Source organism: Bombina bombina, chromosome 3 (genome assembly GCF_027579735.1).
Source record: "Bombina bombina isolate aBomBom1 chromosome 3, aBomBom1.pri, whole genome shotgun sequence".
In the NCBI taxonomy this organism is placed as follows: Eukaryota; Metazoa; Chordata; class Amphibia; order Anura; family Bombinatoridae; genus Bombina; species Bombina bombina.
The window spans coordinates 554,779,424-554,800,673 of NC_069501.1; the positions used below are offsets into that span (position 1 = coordinate 554,779,424).

At 38.9% G+C, this 21,250-nt stretch overlaps 1 protein-coding gene across 1 annotated transcript in view; it reads right to left on the bottom strand.

Moving 5' to 3' along the window:
• Nucleotides 1-7,318: 7,318 nt before the first annotated feature.
• The window catches only part of HNRNPR (heterogeneous nuclear ribonucleoprotein R), a 175,570-nt gene continuing 161,638 nt past the window's right edge, over nucleotides 7,319-21,250 (bottom strand). Inside the window, exon 9 of the mRNA XM_053707075.1 lies at nucleotides 7,319-8,987. Coding sequence (XP_053563050.1) covers nucleotides 8,381-8,987 — 607 coding nt within the window. The 3' untranslated portion in view covers nucleotides 7,319-8,380. The remainder of the gene's footprint in view (nucleotides 8,988-21,250) is intronic.

The following is a 21,250-nucleotide window of genomic DNA, read 5'->3' on the forward strand; positions in this document are numbered from 1 at the left end:
ACCACGATCTTCATGGACGTGACGGAGCAATCAGTATCACTGACACCTGCTCCTGCTAGGTTCGAGCCATGACTCGAGAAAGGAGCGATATGGCCGAACAAGGAAAAATTGTATTGAACCTCCAAGGCACTGCTAATGTATCCATTAGCTCCGCCTGAGGATCCCGTACCACAACCCATCTGTGGGTAACTTGGTATTGAGACGGGACGTTCTGAGACTTTCATCCAGAGTCCCCTACAGACCCAAATATCCGAAAACCCCTCGGATGAAGACCTTAACCCCAGATAACGGGAATGTCTGTAAAGAACATCCGTCCCGGATGACCACACTTGGAGAGTGGATCGCTGATAGCAAACTACCAAACCTGCGATACTCTCATCTCTAGGGAGTCTCTCGTTCCCCTCAAATGGAAAACTAAGCCACAGAGAGTAAGACTGACTAGAATCTATAAACTGGTACAAACCCAGTAGTCTAAACCCTCAGAGCAAAAAGATTGCCTGAAGATCCATAAAGTGAATCGGGAGGGAAACTTCCTGAGTCCATGGGCCCCATGCCCCCTTGGCACGCCCTCACCATCCTGACGGACTTGCGACCAAAGTCAAATTCACCCCAGATTATTTAAGAAAGATGTACTTCAGGACAAGGGGATCTGTACAAAGACACTAGAGAGCGATTCCCTCAGCCAGTAGTCCAGGTAAATCTGTTAAGACAGGTTCGGAAACAGCGCCACTCCACTGCCTCAGCATACACCGAGCCTCGGCTGAGATGAGACCTGGCAAAAGGAGTGAAGTCCAAGATGGACCACATGACAAATCATTACCACCAAACAGAGCCAGCTATGGCATGAAGGAGGTCTGGAAGGCACAAGCTGATGAAGCTAACTCATAACTTTACAAATCCAATAGAAATGTCCTCATGTCTATGAAGACTAAAATAGCATCCAGGAACCAACCCTGGTGCCCTACACCAGAGAACTCTGGTCTAGATATTCTTCCATCCCTGAGGAACGAGGAAGACAGATGAAATCCCTAATGGTCTTCTATCAGACAAGACAATGGCGATTTGAACCAGATTCTTCTAGACAAGGGAAGCTACCGCTAGATCTGGATTCTGGCAACTGCCAAAGAATCCCTAGATTCCTAAAAGGCTCTAGAAGCAGTAGCGAGACCAAAACGGAGGAGCAATGTACTGGCAATGGTGGTCCAGAAGCATCAACCATAGGAGCCGGAAAAGTTCCCTGAGGAGGAATGAAAAAGTATGATATCCTTCCTCAACAGTGGTCCTGCACTGCTCTTCCCATACCAAGGGAAGAGTGGACCTTATAGTCTCCCTCTGGAACAAGAAGACAAGATAAGCTTGCTTAAGTACTTTAGGACCCAAATTCTGTGATGAAAGGCAAAGAATGACTGGGGGATGAGGGAAGTGGGAGAGGTATTTAAGCCTTTGGCTGGGGTGTCTTTGCCTCCTCCTTGTGGCCAGGTTCAGTATTTCCCACAAGGAATGCAGCTGTGGACTCTCCCTGTATTAAGAAGGAAATCATACACATCTTCATGCTTCAACCACAAAGTAAAGACAAAAGGTATGTGTAAGGGGGTTTTATAGGGCTCTTGGAATTTGCAAGACTTTGCCTCCTCCTAGTGGTAGGAATGCAATTCCCATATGACTCTCACCACTTATATGAAAGAAAAGAAAGTACACCCTCTTGGAATTTTATGGTTTAAGGTATCAGGACATAAAAATCATCTGGTCCTTAAAGGGACAGTATACTTAAGTTGTTTTTACCATAATGTGCTTCTAATTACTTTTTTTTACCAGCTGCAGAGTATAAAATGTATGAGATTTGCTTTTTAAGGCTTATTTGTGTATATGAATTAGCTGATTTTGTGTTTTGAAGCCACAACCTAATAAAATGGGATGAGCTTGTAGGTATAATCAGATTTCATTACTTAATCACATTGTGTAAATATAGCGGTTTCTGTATCTTATATCAAATTAAAGGGGAGAAAATGTTTGAGTAAACTATCCCTTTAAAAATCTTGATCTTAAAATTTTGTAAAATACAACCTCAGATAAACACATTACCTATTACACCGTGTCATGATTTATTTAACAAACAAAGCCAAAATTGAGAAGCCATAAGTACACCTTATGATTCAATAGCTTGTAGAACCACCTTTAGCAAAAATAACGAAGTAATCATTTTCTGTATGACTTTTTTTTATATCGTTGTAGATGAATTTTGGCCCACTCTTCTTTAGTTCATTGAGGTTTGCAGGCATTCGTTTACGCACAGCTCTCTTAAAGGGAAACTAAATCAAAAAAATTATTTCATGATTCAGATAGAGCATGCAATTTTAAGCAACTTTCTAATTTACTCCTATAATCAATTCTTCTTCATTCTCTTGCTATCTTTATTTGAAAAAGACGACATCTAAGTTAAAGAGCCAGACAATTTTTGGTTCAGCACCCTGGTCAGCACTTGTTTATTGGTGGGTGCATTTAGCCACCAATCGGTAAGCACAACCCAGATTGTGAACTAAAAATGGTCCGGCTTCTAAACTTACATTCTTGCTTTTCAAATAAAGATAGAAAAAAAATGTGCGTTCAGTGTCCCTTTAAGGTCCCATCGTTATTTTCTTTTTCAGCCATTCTGTTGTAGATTTGCTAATGTGCTCGGGAACATTGTGCTGTTGAATGACCCAATTTCGGCCAAGCTCTAGCTGTCAAACAAATAGCCTCACATTTGACTCCAGAATACATTGGTATACAGAAGAGCTAATGGTCGACTCAACGACTGCAAGGTGCCCAGGTAATTTGGCTGCAAAACAAGCCTAAATCATCACCCCTCCCACCACCGTGCTTGAAAGTTGGTATGAGGTGTTTGTGCTGATATGCTGTGTTTGGTTTTCACTAAACGTGGTGTTGTGCATTATGGCCAAACATCCCCACTTGGGTCTCGTCTGTCCAAAGGACATTGTTCCAGAAGTCTTGTGGTTTGATCAGAGGCAACTTTGTAAACCTAAGACGTGCTGCCATGTTCTTTTTTTTAGAAAGAAGAGGCTTTCTCCTGACAACCCTTCCATACAAGCCATAGTAATTTTTCTAATTATACGGTCATGAACTTTTAACATGCTAATTGAAGCCTGTACAGTCTGAGATACAATTTCTTTGAGCATTGCACAGTCTGACCTTGGGTTGAATTTTCTGGGATGTCTACTCCTGGGAAGATTGGCAACTATCTTGAATGTTTTCCACTTGTGAATAATAATTCTCACTGTAGAATGATGGACTTTAAACTGTTTGGAAACTGCCTTATAACCCTTCCCAGGTGGGTAGGCAGCAACAATTGCTTCTCTATGATCATTGCTGATGTCTTTCCTCCTTGGCATTGTGTCAACACACACCTGAATGCTCCAGACCAGAAAACTGCTAGAACTTGATGATCAATTAATCAATCAATAGAAGCACCTGGCTGTTACTTCGCCTAATTTGGAAGCAGTAAGGGTGTACTTAGTTTTTCACACATGGCTTCTCCATTTTGGTTTTATTTGTGTTAAATAGATGAACAACAACACATGATATATAACATTGTGCGTCATGATTTGAGTTGTATTTACCTTATTTTAAGATATGCTAAGGACCAGATGATTTTTTTTTTATGTCCTGATACGTAAAACCATAGAATTCAAGAGGGTGTACTTTTTTTTCCCCACATGACTGTACTAATGGAATACATCTTCATGTCCAGTCAGTAGGCGGCTAAATAACTATCCCAGCGACACCAGTGGCCAGCTTGTGACCACAACTCCATAGTGAAGATTTACATTGCACAGCCAGTACTTTATGTCCCTCTCTTCTAGGAACAATCCATTGAGGGAAAGTCTGGGATTAATATCCCTGTAATTCTTCAAGAAATCTTAAACACCTCTAGACTTGCCTTCTCCTTGATGAGGCAAAGAACTAAGTGAGAGAGATAGAAGTAGGAGGGATACTTAAAGCTATGCTGTGGGGTGTCTTTGCCTCCTCCTAGTGGCCAGGAAGTGGATTCCTACGAGTAAGAATTTTGTGGACTCTTACCACCTAGAAATAAAAGTCCATTTTCATTAAACAACAAACTACAGTCTTTAAAAATTATGGTAATTTAAAAACACAATTGAGCTACAATCTCAGAGGTTCTGTACAAAAACTAAAATGTTCCACTCTTAATTTGAAAGATCAGAAAAATTATCTATGTACATTATTCATTTGAAATATAAAACACTTGATAAAAAATAGCCCTTTATATTGTTTCACATAAAATTAACATAAAAATTGTAATGTATCTTGTATTATCTTATAGGCCAAATAATACAGTACATTAAAAACCTTCATATCTAAATTCAAGATAGAAGGTGAGCTGTACAATGACATTTTCAAAGACTATTGTTTTCTAAGATACTAGATCAGTGCTTTATTAAAATGCAAACACCTGTTTCATCTAAAAAGAATAAAATGTTTCTGCACAATTAAATTTAAACCCTAAGCTAAAATTTCAATGTTTAATGCCATTTAAAAATCAAGTTTATTTACAATGAAAAATACAGTGACAATTTGGATGGCAGATTCTTGATGCAGATCTTGATCTCAAGGGTATATGAATCCAGTCAGTATTCAGAGCTTTGAACTGACTTAATATCCTCTGCTCGGACCTGTTTAGAACATGAATTTAGTTTTCATACATAAAACATTCATTTTTCTTTTTGATGTAACTGCTTTAAATGAGTGATCAAATATTTTTATAATTACAAAGTGTTGACTTATTTTTTTTCCATTTCTTTTAGTATTGAAGCATCCAATGACTCAAATAAGCCCCTTCTGTAGCCACAGGAGGCCCTCTAAGATGCCAAGTAAATTAAAACCAACGACAAATATTACAAAAACAATTGTGAAAGCATTAACACACTTGAGAAAAGCTGATTTTTACAGTTTTTCCCAGGTTTGATTTAGGTTATGATTTAAAACCCTTTATTTTTATAGATTAAGAGCAATTTTCACATGATGAAACATTGACTGTAGCAATAAATCACAAATTTTTGATTACCACAAATTAAATCTTACTTTTCGGAAGCTTGAATTCTTCTTGCTCCTTTGCATATAATGGATCATAAAAGTTCATGAAACTTAATAGACCTTTCCAAAACAATGATTCTGAAAGGTTAATTAAATCAATTTATAAAGAAAACTGAAAATGTATGTTTAAAACCAACAAAGTAGTCAACCAGTTTGTAAAGAACTGGGTTTGAAAGCTCTTACAAAGCAGGCTTTTCTTTCTTGCAGTTTACTATTTTACCAACGTTGTTATGAATTTGTTTTTTATTTATAAAATTATATATTTCAGAACACCAGTGATTTAGTTTGCATGTTAAATTTTCCTCATGTGCAGTTTTAGCCTGATATTGATTTCTGAGGAGAAAAGGACAATTTTCCCATTTAAAAGTTAGCAAACATAATATGCTGTCTGTCTAACCTGAACAACTTTACCTATTCATTACTCAAATAAAATAGGCTCTGTAAAAGTGAACGTGACTATGACTTCAAAAAAAGTTAACTGTCTAGCAAGTAATCTCTTGATAAAAGGCATAGTGGAGATATTCTGCAGGACAGAGTGCATGTAGACTGGACATTTAGTATATGCAGGTGAAATTTAATCCTGTAGCATAGAACATTTAAACACTAAGGATAAAACAGACAGGTACTATATCAAATTGAGACTGAAACCTCTCTATTTGAAAGCAATATCAATTTTAATAAAAAAACAAACAGATTTTAAAAAGTCTACTGCTTCTTGTTCCCACTTTATAATTTATTTAAATGGATAGAAAGGTTAAAATTTAAATAGAAGCATTTTTGTATTATACTTCCATTAGAAAAAGGCTTCTAGTAAAAGTTTTTGTGCGTGTGTGTGTATTAAAACACCATGCCTGCTCAGAGAGGCGGTAGTGATGTGTATTGCTTCTATGAAGTCTTAATTTGTTTTATACAAGCCACCGCTGACTCTCTAAGCGGTCATGGAGTTTGAATACAGGTGCACAGGCCCTTACAGGATATGTGCGTATGCTGCAGAAAAGCAGTAATAACTTTTACTAAAAACATTTTTGCAATATACTTCCATTTCAAACTGAAATGCACCCATGCACATTTTAATTTTGAACTTTTATCCATTTAATTTTTGTCTACTTAGGACTAGAAAACAATATTTTGTGCATTATTTGCAAAGAAGTGGAGAAGCCATCAAAACCACATTCTGTACTTGAGAATGGTGGAGCAACACAAGACAAGCTTGTGATGCAATAGTTTTTGCAAACTTGTGCTGTAGATGTTTATTAGGATATTTAGGCATTCCATATATTAACAAGAATACCTATATGAAGAATATATTTGCATAGCTCATGGTTCGACAAACCCAGGAGCCAGGTATCCACCAGCTCCTAGAATTTTATCTCTGGCTCCTGTCTGGGTTATTCTCCATATTTCTATATACAATTACCACTGTCTGGCTCCTAAATTTTAAACTAATTTGTCGACCACTGGCATAGCTACAGGAGGCAGTGCTTTGAAAGTAATTTTACAGAAACCATTTTTTTTAAAAAAAAAAAGAAAAAAAAAAAAAGTTCCTCTTCTGCATATTAGGAGAAACATTTTTGACTGTAGAACAATAATTCCACAAATGTTCATTATGTGGTTAAAATTGTTTTTACTGTTGGGAAAGTAGATATAAGCTAAATGGTATTGTCAAAATAATTTATACATATGATATTAATCTACCATAATAAAAAGCACTGTTCTGTACTAAGTTAAATTTGAAAAAATGAAAGTAATCTTCTGTACAGTTGCCTACAAAATGTTATTCTGGTACACTTTTAAAAATGATATATATATATATATATGCATTCTGTTTGGTTTATTTGTTTTATCTTTTGTTTTTTAATTGTTAAATATTTTAATCTATTTGAAAACTGTGTAATGTATTCTTATAGTGGTAACCAACATATAGTTACATTCCTTCTCCTCTGGAACAGTAGCACAGGCAATCACATGTTAAACAATTTAGATAGTGATAGTCAACTGGTGTTCAAATCCAACTCTTCCTTGATGTCAAAATAAACTTGAAATGTAAAGATTTGGCAACAGTGTGTATTTTTCCATAGCACAGATTTGTTTTGTTTTGTTTTAAACAGACCGAAAAAAAAATCTTACAACTTCATTTGCAAAGCAGATTTGATCACTCACATATGCAGTTCAGTCAACTTGTAGTGTTTGTTGCAAGAATCACAACTCATTTTTTTTGTTTATCTTTTGATTGTTTAATAGTATACAACCGTGATTTGAAATAGGTGAGGTTGTTTGCAGAAGTTTTTTTTTGTTTTTTTTTTGTTTGTTTTTTTGGAGTTTTATTGAAATTGTACATAAACAAGAAAACTGGAAATACAGTCACAGAACAATTTGTTTATGCTTCCGGCATCCAAGCCAAACAAATTTGTAGGGCAGTCTTTCTTCAAAAAAGTGAAACCATTAATTTAAAAAAAAATAATAATAATAATAATATACAGTTAACCTATTTCTAGGAATGCAAAACATACAGTCATTACTTAATACAAGAAACTTTAAAACTTTCATAGATTTTTAAAACTATTAAAGACAGAACTAGCATTTTAGTTTATGTACAGCTTAATCCTATAACAAATACACCACATCCAAGGAATAAATGGTGAAAAACACAAAATTCATGATTAAACTTTGTCCCTGGACATCTTAAGAAACCCACAAAAACAAAAAAAAAAATCCTAAAAACCAATAAAAACACAGGTATTTACCAGTATTCTGGATCAGGTGGCCACTAACAAACAAATGTGTTCAGGAAAAAAGGACGGTTAAACCCTAGTGATGCAGTCCGCCTGAACATAATGCCACAACAAAGACTTCATGTTGAAAAGGATGCAGTTAAAACATCACAGGGTGGGGGGGGGGGGGGGGGGGGGGGGTTATTAGTAGAAAAATAAACTCCCTAACACAAAGGGAGTTCTTTCCTCAGCACCTGCCCTATAGTACTTAGTCCTTTAAAGTACAAAGGGCGCATTTCTTAAAATGCATTATCTTACCAGAGAATACTGTAAGGATGCAGACTAACAAAAAAATTCAAATTATATATATATATACACACACATACATATATATATATACATATATATATATATATATATATATATATATATATACATACACATTATATATACACACACACACACACAGTATAGTGATGCATTTACTACAAATTACACGTAATTGCTAACGAGGGATGTGTTTACGTAGGTGTTTGACAAATGAAAACTTGTAACACTGCCTACTTCCACTGCTGCCCATAAGAATCTTGATAAAACTCCTGGTTGTCATTACTGTAACCATAGTTACCAGTGTAATCACCGCCTTGTTGCAGTGGTTGCTGGGCAATGGGCTGGGTCCCCCAATTCTGCTGATTGTTTGTCTGACGACGTTTGGAATCTGGCTGATTATAACCATCCGCTTTTCTCTTTCCACCAACATTTCCACCTCTGTTACCTCTGTTGCCCCGTGAACTACGACCTCGCTGTTGTGAAGGTCCTCCTCGACCACCTCTCGATCCTCGTGGTGGGCCCATAGGTGATCCTCTGGGGGCATAAGTTGAGCGTCCGCCCCGCTGAGGAGGAGCGGCTCTGCCTCTAGGCGGTGGAGGAGCACCTCGTCCACCCCGCCCACCTCTTCCTCTTACAGGATACCCATCGTCATAACCATAGTATGGATCATCATAACCTCCACGGTAATCATGGTAGTCATATGCGTAGTAATCATCATAATAATCTTCATATCCATAATAATCTTGGGGATAGGGATACCCTCCTCTGCCCCCACGCCCTCTGCCCCTACCTGGAGGGGGCATACGAGGTGGAGGGTAATAGTAATAATCATCATACCTAATAGGAGAAGAACAAAAAAAAAATCCCAAATCATAAATTAATATTAACTTTAGAAAACAAAAACAAAAAAAACAAAAAAAAGCACCCGTCATATCGGAATAAAATAAATATATATTATATATTTACAAAAATGTAACTGGTAATCATCTGCCTGTAACTATTCATTATGAAACTGTGCAAATAAAAGCTCTTGCTGAAAAAAATGGCAATGATAGAGGGGGAATATAAATCTAAGCAACTTGCCAAAAATAATTCAAATCTAAACTTCATGTTAGTGTACAGAATTTATGGACTAAACTTACACTTTATTTTTTAAACACGTTATCTTAAGCTTTTTAATTTAACAGATGTGATGTGTAAAAATCTAAATAAGTAAATGAAAAGTTTGGTGTTCATGAGCGCTCATTGCATTCTAAATTAATTTTATACAGTACACTAAGCTGAGATTTTAGAGCATTAAAAAGGGGACGTAAACACCATGACATTAGAATATAAAAAGTTTTGTTATGTGTAGCAAAACAACTTTCCAATATATTTTTTTGTCCCCTTTTCATGCAATTCACCCTGCTGAATTTTCAAGGCTAACTCAGAGATTATATATACATATATAGGGATAGTCTAGTTAGAATTAAACTTTCATGATTCAGATAGGGCATTCAATTTTAAACAACATTCCAATTTACTTTTATCATCAAATTTGCTTTGTCTTCTTGGTATTCTTAGATAAGCTAACCTAGAATTGGCTCATATGCCAATTGCTAAGCTCTTGAAGGCCGCCTCTTATCTGAATGCATTTGACAGTTTTTCACTGCTAGAGGGTGTTAGCTCATGTGAGCCACATAGATAACATTGTGTTCACATCCGTGAAGTTATTTAAGAGTAAGCACATTCACTGCCTGAAATGCAAGTCTGTAAAGAGATCTGAGATAGGGAGGCAGTCTTCAGAAGCTTAGATACAAGTTAATCACAGAGGTAAAAAGTATATTAATATAACAGTGTTGGTTATGCAAAACTGGGGAATGGATAATAAAAGGGATTATCTACCTTTTTAAACTATAAGAATTCTGGAGTAGACTGTGCCTTTAATGACTGTACCATCCTTATAATCAGCAGACTAGAGTTTAACTATCGACAAATAATAATGTTGTTTAAAAACGTTAAATATGTTATTCTATAGCAAGACAACAGAAATGTCTCATAATTACAAGGTGTTTACTGGTTTTATTTTTTAAAATAAACTGTCTTAGCTTGTTAAAGCAAAAATTTAACACTTTGAGATGGTAATATAAAATGATAAATCATATGTATAAAAAAAACTCTGCAATATACTTACACTGCTTTATTTCACACATCCATTGGCTGCACACTCTAGTGACCTATTTATAACTGTCCCTAATTGTTCCCATTGTTTTATACACTAAAAATACATCTACACGTTATTCTCAGACTAAACTTTTCGTTTAATGCATCATTCTATCTACTATTTATTTGAGTTTAATGTCCCTTTACATGTTTAGATTCTTAAAGGGACATTATAGACTAGATTTTTCTTTGAATAAAAGTTTTGTAGATCGCCATTTCTCTTGTAAGGTGTATCCAGTCCACGGATCATCCATTACTTGTGGGATATTCTCATTCCCAACAGGAAGTTGCAAGAGGGCATCCACAGCAGAGCTGTAATATAGCTCCTCCCCTAACTGTCATAGCCAGTCATTCTCTTGCAACTCTCAACAAGCAAGGGCGTTGTAGGAGAGAGTGGTTAAATATAGCTAGTTTATTTTCTTCAATCAAAAGTTTGTTATTTTTAAATAGTACCGGAGTTGTGCTATTTTATCTCAGGCAGTAAATAGAAGAAGAATCTGCCTGAGGTTTCTATGATCTTAGCAGGTTGTAACTAAGATCCATTGCTATTCTCACATATGTCTGATGGGATTACACAGATGAGGTAACTTCAGCGAGAGAATGGCGTGCAGTTTATTCTGCTATCAGGTATGTGCAGTTATAATTTTTTCTAGAGATGGAAAACACTAGAAAATGCTGCTGATACCGGATTAATGTAAGTTAAGCCTGAATACAGTGATTTAATAACGACTGGTATCATGCTTACTCCCAGGGGTAATACCCTTATGATATTTACAATATAAAACGTTTGCTGGCATGTTTAATCGTTTTTATATATGCTTTGGTGATAAAACTTTATTGGGGCCTAGTTTTTTCCACATGGCTGGCTTAAATTTTGACTAGAAACAATTTCCACTGTTTTTCAAATTCTGACAAAATTTGTTTCTCTTAAAGGCACAGTACCGTTTTTTATATTTGCTTGTTAACTTGATTTAAAGTGTTTTCCAAGCTTGCTAGTCTCATTGCTATTCTGTATAAACATGTCTGACATAGAAGAAACTCCTTGTTTATTATGTTTAAAAGCCATGGTGGAACCCCCTCTTAGAATGTGTACCAAATGTACTGATTTCATTTTATGCAATAAAGATAATTTTCTGTCTTTAAAAAATGTATCACCAGAGGAATCTGACGAGGGGGAAGTTATGCCGACTAACTTTCCCCACGTGTCAGACCCTTTGACTCCCGCTTAAGGGACTCACGCTCAAATTGCGCCAAGTACATCTAGGGCGCCCATAGCGTTTACTTTACAAGACATGGTGGCAGTCATGGATAATACACTGTCAGCGGTATTAGCCAGACTACCTGAACTTAGAGGTAAGCGAGATAGCTCTGGGGTGAGACAAAATGCAGAGCATACTGACGCTTTAAGAACCATGTCTGATACTGCCTCACAATATGCAGAAGCTGAGGAAACAGAGCTTCAGTCAGTGGGTGATAATGACTCAGGAAAGATACCTGATTCTAATATTTCTACATTTAAATTTAAGCTTGAACACCTCCGCGTGTTGCTTAGGGAGGTTTTAGCTGCTCTGAATGACTGTGATACCATTGCAGTGCCAGAGAAATTGTGTAGACTGGATAAATACTTTGCAGTGCCGGTGTGTACTGATGTTTTTCCAAATACCTAAAAGGTTTACAGAAATTATTAATAAGGAATGGGATAGACCAGGTGTGCCGTTCTCTTCCCCTCCTATTTTTAGAAAAATGTTTCCAATAGACGCCATCACATGGGACTTATGGCAGACAGTCCCTAAGGTGGAGGGAGCAGTTTCTACTCTAGTAAAGCGTACTACTATCCCTGTCGAGGACAGTTGTGTTTTTTTTTTTTTTAGATCCAATGGATAAAAAATTAGAGGTTACCTTAAGAAAATATTTATTCAACAAGGTTTTATCCTACAGCCCCTTGCATGCATTGCCCCTGTCACTGCTGCTGCGGCGTACTGGTTTGAGTCTCTGGAAGAGGCTTTACAGGTAGCGACTCCATTGGATGACATACTTGGCAAACTTAGAGCACTTAAGCTAGCCAATTCTTTTATTCTGATGCCATTGTTCATTTGACTAAACTAACGGCTAAGAATTCTGGTTTTGCTATACAGGCGCGCAGAGCGCTATGGCTTAGATCATGGTCAGCTGACGTGACTTCAAAATCTAAGCTACTTAACATTCCTTTAAAGGGGCAGACCCTATTCGGGCCTGGTTGAAGGAGATTATTGCTGATATCACTGGAGGAAAAGGTCATGCCCTTCCTCAGGACAGGTCCAAATCTAGGGCCAAACAGTCTAATTTTCGTGCCTTTCAAAACTTCAAGGCAGGTGCGGCATCAACTTCCTCTAATAATAAACAAGAGGGAACTTTTGCTCAATCCAAGACAGTCTGGAGACCAAACCTGACATGGAAAAAAGGTAAGCAGGTAAAAAAGCCTGCTGCTGCCTCTAAGACAGCATGAAGGAACGGCCCCCTATCCGGGAACGGATCTAGTAGGGGGCAGACTTTCACTCTTTGCCCAGGCGTGGGCAAGAGATGTTCAGGATCCCTGGGCGTTGGAAATTATATCCCAGGGATATCTTCTGGACTTCAAAGCTTCCCCCCCAAAAGGGAGATTTCACCTTTCACAATTATCTGCACACCAGATAAAGAGAGGCATTCTTACACTGTGTACGAGTCCTCCTAGTTATGGGAGTGATCCATCCAGTTCCAAAGGAGGAACAGGGACAGGGTTTTTACTCAAATCTGTTTGTGGTTCCCAAAAAAGAGGGAACCTTCAGACCAATTTTGTATCTAAAGATCTTAAACAAATTCCTCAGAGTTCCATCATTCAAGATGGAGACTATTCATACCATCCTACCACTGATCCAGGAGGGTCAATATATGACTACAGTGGATCTAAAGGATGCTTATCTTCACATTCCGATACACAAAGATCATCGGTTTCTCAGGTTTGCCTTTTAAGACAGGCATTACCAGTTGTAGCTCTTCCCTTGGGATTAGCTACAGCCCCAAGAATCTTTACAAAGGTTCTAGGGTCACTTATGGCGGTCCTAAGGCCGTGGGGCATAGCAGTAGCCCCTTATTTAGACGACATCCTGATACAGGCGTCAAACTTCCAAATTGCCAAGTCTCATACGGACGTAGTACTGGCATTTCTGTGGTCGCATGGGTGGAAAGTGAACGAGGAAAAGAGTTCTCTATCCCCACTCACAAGAGTTTCCTTTCTAGGGACTCTGATAGATTCTGTAGAAATGAAAATTCACCTGACGGAGTCCAGGTTATCAAAGCTTCTAAATTCCTGCCGGGTTCTTCATTCCATTCCGCGCCCTTCGGTGGTTCAGTGTATGGAAGTAATCGGCTTAATGGTAGCGGCAATGGACATAGTGCCGTTTGCACGCTTACATCTCAGACCGCTGCAACTATGCATGCTCAGTCAGTGGAGCGGGGATTACACAGATTTGTCCCCTCAACTGAATCTGGACCAAGAGACCAGGGATTCTCTTCTCTGGTGGCTATCTCGGGTCCATCTGTCCAAAGGTATGACCTTTCGCAGGCCAGATTGGACAATTGTTACGACAGATGCCAGCCTTCTAGGTTGGGGTGCAGACTGGAACTCCCTGAAGGCTCAGGGATCGTGGACTCAGGAGGAGTCTCTCCTTCCATTAAATATTCTGGAACTAAGAGCGATATTCAAGGCTCTTCAGGCTTGGCCTCAGTTAGCAACTCTGAGGTACATCAGATTTCAGTCGGACAACATCACGACTGTAGCTTACATCAACCATCAAGGGGGAACGAGAAGTTCCCTAGAGATGTTAGAAGTTTAAAAAATAATTTGCTGGGCAGAGATTCACTCTTGCCACCTATCAGCTATCCATATCCCAGGTGTAGAGCACTGGGAGGCGGATTTTCTAAGTCGTCAGACTTTTCCTCCGGGAGAGTGGGAACTCCATCCGGAGGCATTTGCACAACTGATTCATCCTTGGGGCAAACCAGAACTGGATCTCATGGATTCTCGCCAGAACGCCAAGCTTCCGTGTTACGGATCCAGGTCCAGGGATCCCAAGGCGACACTGATAGATGCTCTAGCAGCGCCCTGGTCTTTCAACCTGGCTTATGTGTTTCCACCGTTTCTTTCCTCTGCTCCCTCGACTGATTGCCAAGATCAAGCAGGAGAGAGAATCGGTGATTCTGATAGCACCTGCGTGGCCACGCAGGACCTGGTATGCAGATCTAGTGGACATGTCATCCTTTCCACCATGGTCTCTGCCTCTGAAACAGGACCTTCTACTTCAGGGTCCTTTCAACCATCCAAATCTAATTTCTCTGAGGCTGACTGCCTGGAGATTGAACGCTTGATTTTATCAAACCGTGGCTTCTCCGAGTCAGTTATTGATACCTTAAGACAGGCACGAAAGCCTGTCACTAGGAAAATTTACCATAAGGTATGGCGTAGATATCTTTATTGGTGTGAATCCAAGGGTTACTCATCAGTGTTAATTTCGTCGACTAAAACTAGACTAAAATGACTATAAAACTAAAGAAATTCTGATGACTAAAATACGACTAAAACTAAAATGACATTTTAGTCAAAAGACTATGACTAAAACTAAATCACAATGACATTTTAGTCAAAAGACTATGACTAAAACTAAATCAAAATTTGCTGACAAAAACATTTTATGCAAGGTGTTATAATCAATCCATATCCAATTACTGCTCTTTTGTAAAATTTACGAAACTTAATTTTATTAAATTTTAAGATATATAAAGACATGTTATATACCACAACAGTTAAATCTGTTAAATTTGTATTGCATGTTCAAACCTTAATACCATAAATAAAAACAGGTTAATAAACCTTTACTCCAGGAGTATATAATGAGTTTGGAAGTTCTAGAGCAGTGCTAATATCGTTGCCGAAAATTTTTCAAATCTGTGAACAATCAATTGATTCTTCCTATAGAAATAAGCATAACCCACGAATAATGGTTTAAGTTATGCTGTGCCTGTGCTAGCTGCAGAAACTTTTTGCTGTGTTGAGTTACTTGATTCTTGTTTTAATTATTAGCAGAGAACTGTTAAAGGTTTTATGCTGGGTAATATGTTCAATAAAGCCAATACAATTTACAGTTTTGTTTTTTTATATTTTAAAGTTGCACGTCTGTTTGTTTATGAAACTTGGTTTTATTTAATTTTAAGTTTAATAAAGATGTTGCATATCACAACGGCTAAATTTGTGTCTGTATTGCATGTTTAAACCTTAATACCATAAATATTAACAGGTGTTGTGTTTACTCCTGGAGTATATAATCAGTTTGCAAATTATAGAGAAATGCTTAAATAATGCATTACACTTTAACTAAACCCCTTAGATTTTAGTCGACTAAAATCTACTGGAGATTCAGTGGACTAAAACTAGACTAAAACTAAAACAATTCAGATGACTAAAATACGACTAAAACTAAAATGGCATTTTAGTCAAAAGACTAAAACTAAGACTAAATTGAAATTTGCCGTCAAAATTAACACTGTTACTCATGGAGTAAGGTTAGGATTGCTAGGATATTATCTTTTCTCCAAGAAGGTTTGGAAAAAGGATTGTCAGCTAGTTAAGCGTCTGGCAGATGTTCCAGACGTTCAGGCATTTTGTCAGGCTTTAGTTAGAATCAAGCCTGTGTTTAAACCTGTTGCTCCACCATGGAGCTTAAACTTGGTTCTTAAGGTTCTTCAAGGAGTTCCGTTTGAACCTCTTCATTCCATAGATATCAAGCTTTTATCTTGGAAAGTTCTTTTTTTGGTAGCTATTTCCTCGGCTCGTAGAGTCTCTGAGCTATCTGCCTTACAATGTGATTCTCCTTATCTGATTTTTCATACGGATAAGGTAGTCCTGCGTACCAAACCTGGGTTCTTACCTAAGGTGGTATCTAACAAGAATATCAATCAAGAGATTGTCGTTCCATCCTTGTGTTACACAATTTGGACGTGGTCCGTGCTTTAAAGTTTTACTTACAAGCTACTAAAGATTTTCGTCAAACATCTGCTTTGTTTGTTGTCTACTCTGGACAGAGGAGAGGTCAAAAGGCTTCGGCAACCTCTTTTTCTTTTTGACTAAGAAGCTTAATCCGCTTAGCCTATGAGACTGCTGGACAGCAACCTCCTGAAAGGATTACAGCTCATTCCACTAGAGCTGTGGCTTCCACTTGGGCCTTTAAAAATGAGGCTTCTTTTGATCAGATTTGCAAGGCGACGACTTGGTCTTCGCTTCATATTTTTTCAAAATTTTACAAATTTGATACTTTTGCTTCTTCGGAGGCTATATTTGGGAGAAAGGTTTTACGGGCAGTGGTTCCTTCCATTTAAGTTCCTGCCTTGTCCCTCCCTTCATCCGTGTACTTTAGCTTTGGTATTGGTATCCCACAAGTAATGGATGATCCGTGGACTGGATACACCTTACAAGAGAAAACACAATTTATGCTTACCTGATAAATTTATTTCTCTTGTGGTGTATCCAGTCCACGGCCCGCCCTGTCATTTTAAGGCAGGTAATTTTTAAATTTAAACTACAGTAACCACTGCACCCTATGGTTCCTCCTTTCTCGGCTTGTTTTCGGTCGAATGACTGGCTATGACAGTTAGGGGAGGAGCTATATTACAGTTCTGCTGTGGGTGTCCTCTTGCAACTTCCTATTGGGAATGAGAATATCCCACAAGTAATGGATGATCCGTGGACTGGATACACCACAAGAGAAATAAATTTATCAGGTAAGCATAAATTGTGTTTTTAAAAAAAACAAAATGTATGCTTACCTGATAAATGTATTCCTTTTTTGACACGATGAGTCCACTGATCATCTTAATTACTAATGGGATTACCTCTCCTGCCCAGCAGGAGGCGGCAAAGAGCACCACAGCAGAGCTGTTAAATAGCTCCTCCCTTCCCTCCCACTCCAGTCATTCGACCGAAGTTAAGGAGAGAAAGGAAAACAAGGTGCAGAGGTGTCTGGAGTTTATAACATACAAATCTGTCTAAACAACAGGGCGGGCCGTGGACTCATCGTGCCAAAAAAGAAATAAATTTATCAGGTAAGCATAAATTTTGTTTTCTTTTTAATGACACGATGAGTCCACGGATCATCTTAATTACTAATAGGAACCAATACCCAAGCTAGAGTACACAGATGATATGGGAGGGACAAGACAGGGAACCTAAACAGAAGACACCACTACTTGAAGAACCTTTCTCCCAAAAACGGCCTTGGCCGAGGCAAAATTGTCAAATTTGAAGAACTCTGAAAAAGTGTGAAAAGATGACCACATTTCAGCCTTGCAAATCTGTTCCACAGAAGCTTAATTCTTGAATGCCCGTGAGGAAGCAACAGCCCTCGTGGAGTGAGCCGTAACTCTCTCTGGAGGCTGCTGTCCAGCAGTCTCATATGCAAAATGTATGATACTCTTCAGCCAAAAAGAAAGGGAAGTAGCCGTATCTTTCTGTCCCTAACGTTTTCCTGAGAAAACCACAGGCAAAGCAGAAGACTGACGAAAAATCCTTAGTCACTTGCAGGAAAAACTTTAAAGCCCGAACTACGTCCAAATTTTGCAGAAGTCGTTCCTTCTGAGAGGTAGGATTAAGACACAAGGAAGGAACAACAATCTCCTGATTAATGTTCCTATCAGAAACAACCTTAGGAAGAAATCCTAATTTAGTACGTAAAACTACCTTATCTGAATGAAAAATACGGTAAGGGGACTCATACTGCAATGCCGAGAGATCTGATACTCTACGAGCAGAAGAAATAGCTACAAGAAATAAAACTTTCCAAGATAACAACTTAATATCCAAGGAATGCATAGGCTCAAATGGAGCCCCTTGCAGCACTTTGAGAACTAAGACTTCATGGAGGAGTAACTGACTTAAACCCAGGCCTGAACCTGATCAAAGCCTGACAAAAGGATTGCACATCTGGAACATCTGCCAGACGCTTGTGTAACAAAATAGATAAGGCAGAAATTTGACCCCTTAGGGAACTTGTAGATAATTCTTTCTCCAAACCCTCTTGGAGAAAACACAAAATTCTAGTAAACCTAACTCTACTCCAAGAGCAGCCCTTGAATTCAGTGTTAAATCTCCATGCAGTCAGTTTCAGAGAAACTAGAGTTGGATAAAGGAAGGGTCTCCTTGAAGTAGAAGGTCCTTCCTCAACTGACGTTTCCAAGGTGGCAGAAATGATATGTCCACCAGATCCGCATACCAAATCCTGCGAGGTCAAGCTGGTGCAATGAGGATCACCGAGGCCCTCTCCTGCTTGATTTGAAAGAAATGGAAGATCTTGTCCCGTACCTCGGAAACTTGGCATTCTGCCGAGATGCCATGAGATCCAATTCCGGCTGACCCCATCTTAGAATCAGACTGGAAAACACTTCCGGATGGAGTTCCCACTCCCCCGGATGAAAAGTCTGCCTGCTCAGGAAGTCCGCCTCCCAGTTGTCCACCCCTGGGATGAGGATCACCGACAGACAGCAAGAGTGGGTTTCCGCCCACTGAATTATTTTCGTTACCTCTATCATTGCTAAGGAACTCATCGTTCCCCCCTGATGATTGATGTACGTCACTGAAGCTATGTTGTCCGACTGGAACCTGATAAACTGGAACTAGGCTAATTGGGGCCAGGTCAGAAGAACATTGAATATCGCTCTCAGCTCCAGAATGATTATGGGTAGAACAGACTCTGAGTCCAAACTCCCTGATCCTTTAGGGAGCCCCAGACTGCTCCCCAACCTAGAAGGCTGGCATCTGTCGTCATAATCACCCAAGATGGTCTGCAAAAGCAGGTGTTCCCTGGGGGAGATGATCCAGAGACAACCACCATTGTAGAGAATCCCATGTCTCCTGCTCCAGTATTATTTGAGGACAGAAGTCTGCATAATCTTCGTTCCATTGTTTGAGAATGTTTAACTGCAGAGGTCTGAGGAGAAACCCAATAAACGGGATGATGTCCATTGCCGCCACCATCAGCCTGATACCTCCATGCACTGAGCCACTGATGGCCAAGGAGTGGACTGCAGAACTAGATCAGTATCTAAATCTGAATTCCTGACTTCTGTCAGAAAAAAAATACCTTGATAGGGAATCTAATGTTCCTAAGGAAGATACCCTTGTGTTTGGAACTATGCAGCTTTTTTCCAAATTTAAATTTCAACCGTGAGATTGCAGGAAGGAAGACAATATTGCCATGAGGAATCCTGTTTGTAGAAAGGATGGCGTCTGGACCAGAATGTCCTCCAGATAGGGCGCCACTGCAATGTCTCGTAACCTGAAGCACCGTCAACAGCGAACCCAGAACCATTTGAGAAACATCTGGGTGCTGTAACAAGACCGAAAGGAAGAGCAACAAATTGGAAATGTTTTACTAGAAGGGTAAACCTTAAAAACTTGTGATGATCCTTGTGAATAGGGAAATGTAGAAACGCGTCTTTTAATTCCACGGTTGTCATAAATTGATCCTCTTGGGCCCAAGGAAGAATGGAACTAATAGCTTCCATCTTGATTAGACTCAAATAAAAATAGTCTCACGGTTCCTTCATGGGAACCACGAACAGAACGGCGTAGAAACCCAGACCTCGTTCCTGCTTTGGAACAGAAACTATCACTCCCAGGTCGGAGAAGTTGCATACAAGTGTAAGAACGCCTCTCTTTCTGTCTGGTCTGCAGAAGATCTTGAAGGCAGAACCTGCCCCGGGAGGAAAAATATTAAACTCCAGTTTGTATCTACTTTTTGAATGAAGAAGGAAAGCCTCAGAAGGATGAAAGGCTGAGTGGACCTTTGATTCAACAGCAGGCCTTCTTGAACTGCATTCCCCTATTCCAAGACCGATTGGGTCTCCAGGAAGGCTTGGGCTGCTCCCGCTTGGAAGAGGGGTGGAAGAATCTTCCTCGAAAATTCGTTAGGAAACAAAATTACTCTGACGTCCGATTTATTTCTCTTATCCTGGGGGAAGTTAAAGTCCTTATCTCCCATAATATCAGAGTTGTCAAACCAGGTCCAAACAAGGTCCTTCCCTTGAAAGGAATCCCCAAAGTTAAGACTTAGATGAGACATCCGCAGACCAGGATCTTAAAACTAATGCTCTGCGGGTCATTATAGGAAGCTCAAAATCTTAACAACCCCTGAAGGCAAGCATCTGTAGAGAATAATTTAGATAACTTCAAGGCCCTTATCCAATCCTGGATATATTTTTAAAAAAATGTATGCTGCCACACTAGTAATGTTAACACTGCATGTAGTCATTGTAAACCCTGGTGTACATACATTATTTTACCTCCTAGGGAACTGTCAGCCAAGACTCCTCAATAGAGTCTGGCACAGAAAACATCCATTAAAGTTAGGGAAAAAAAAGGGGTACCCGGTTTCTGGTACCAAAAACTATGTACACCATCGAGGGCACATCAAAATACTTGTATAGCTTTGCTGTACTGATTAGGGTTGACTACACCAGTAATGTCGGACTCGTTCAGGATAGATGGAACCTTTTTAGGTAACAAATGGATGTGTTCAAGCTTAAACTGAAAGAAACAACTTCAGTATTACATAAAGGTATTACCCAGACAGAGTCTGAGATTTTTTCCCCTTATATACTACCAAAGTATCTTCCGCTACAGGCTTCAGGGAAGAAACATTCGGAATAGCTACTACTGTATCTGATTAAATACACTTCCCAAGCATTTTACCTGTAGCATAGGAAAAAACATAATTTATGCTTACCTGATAAATTCCTTTCTTCTGTAGTGTGATCAGTCCACGGGTCATCATTACTTCTGGGATATTACTCCTCCCCAACAGGAAGTGCAAGAGGATTCACCCAGCAGAGCTGCA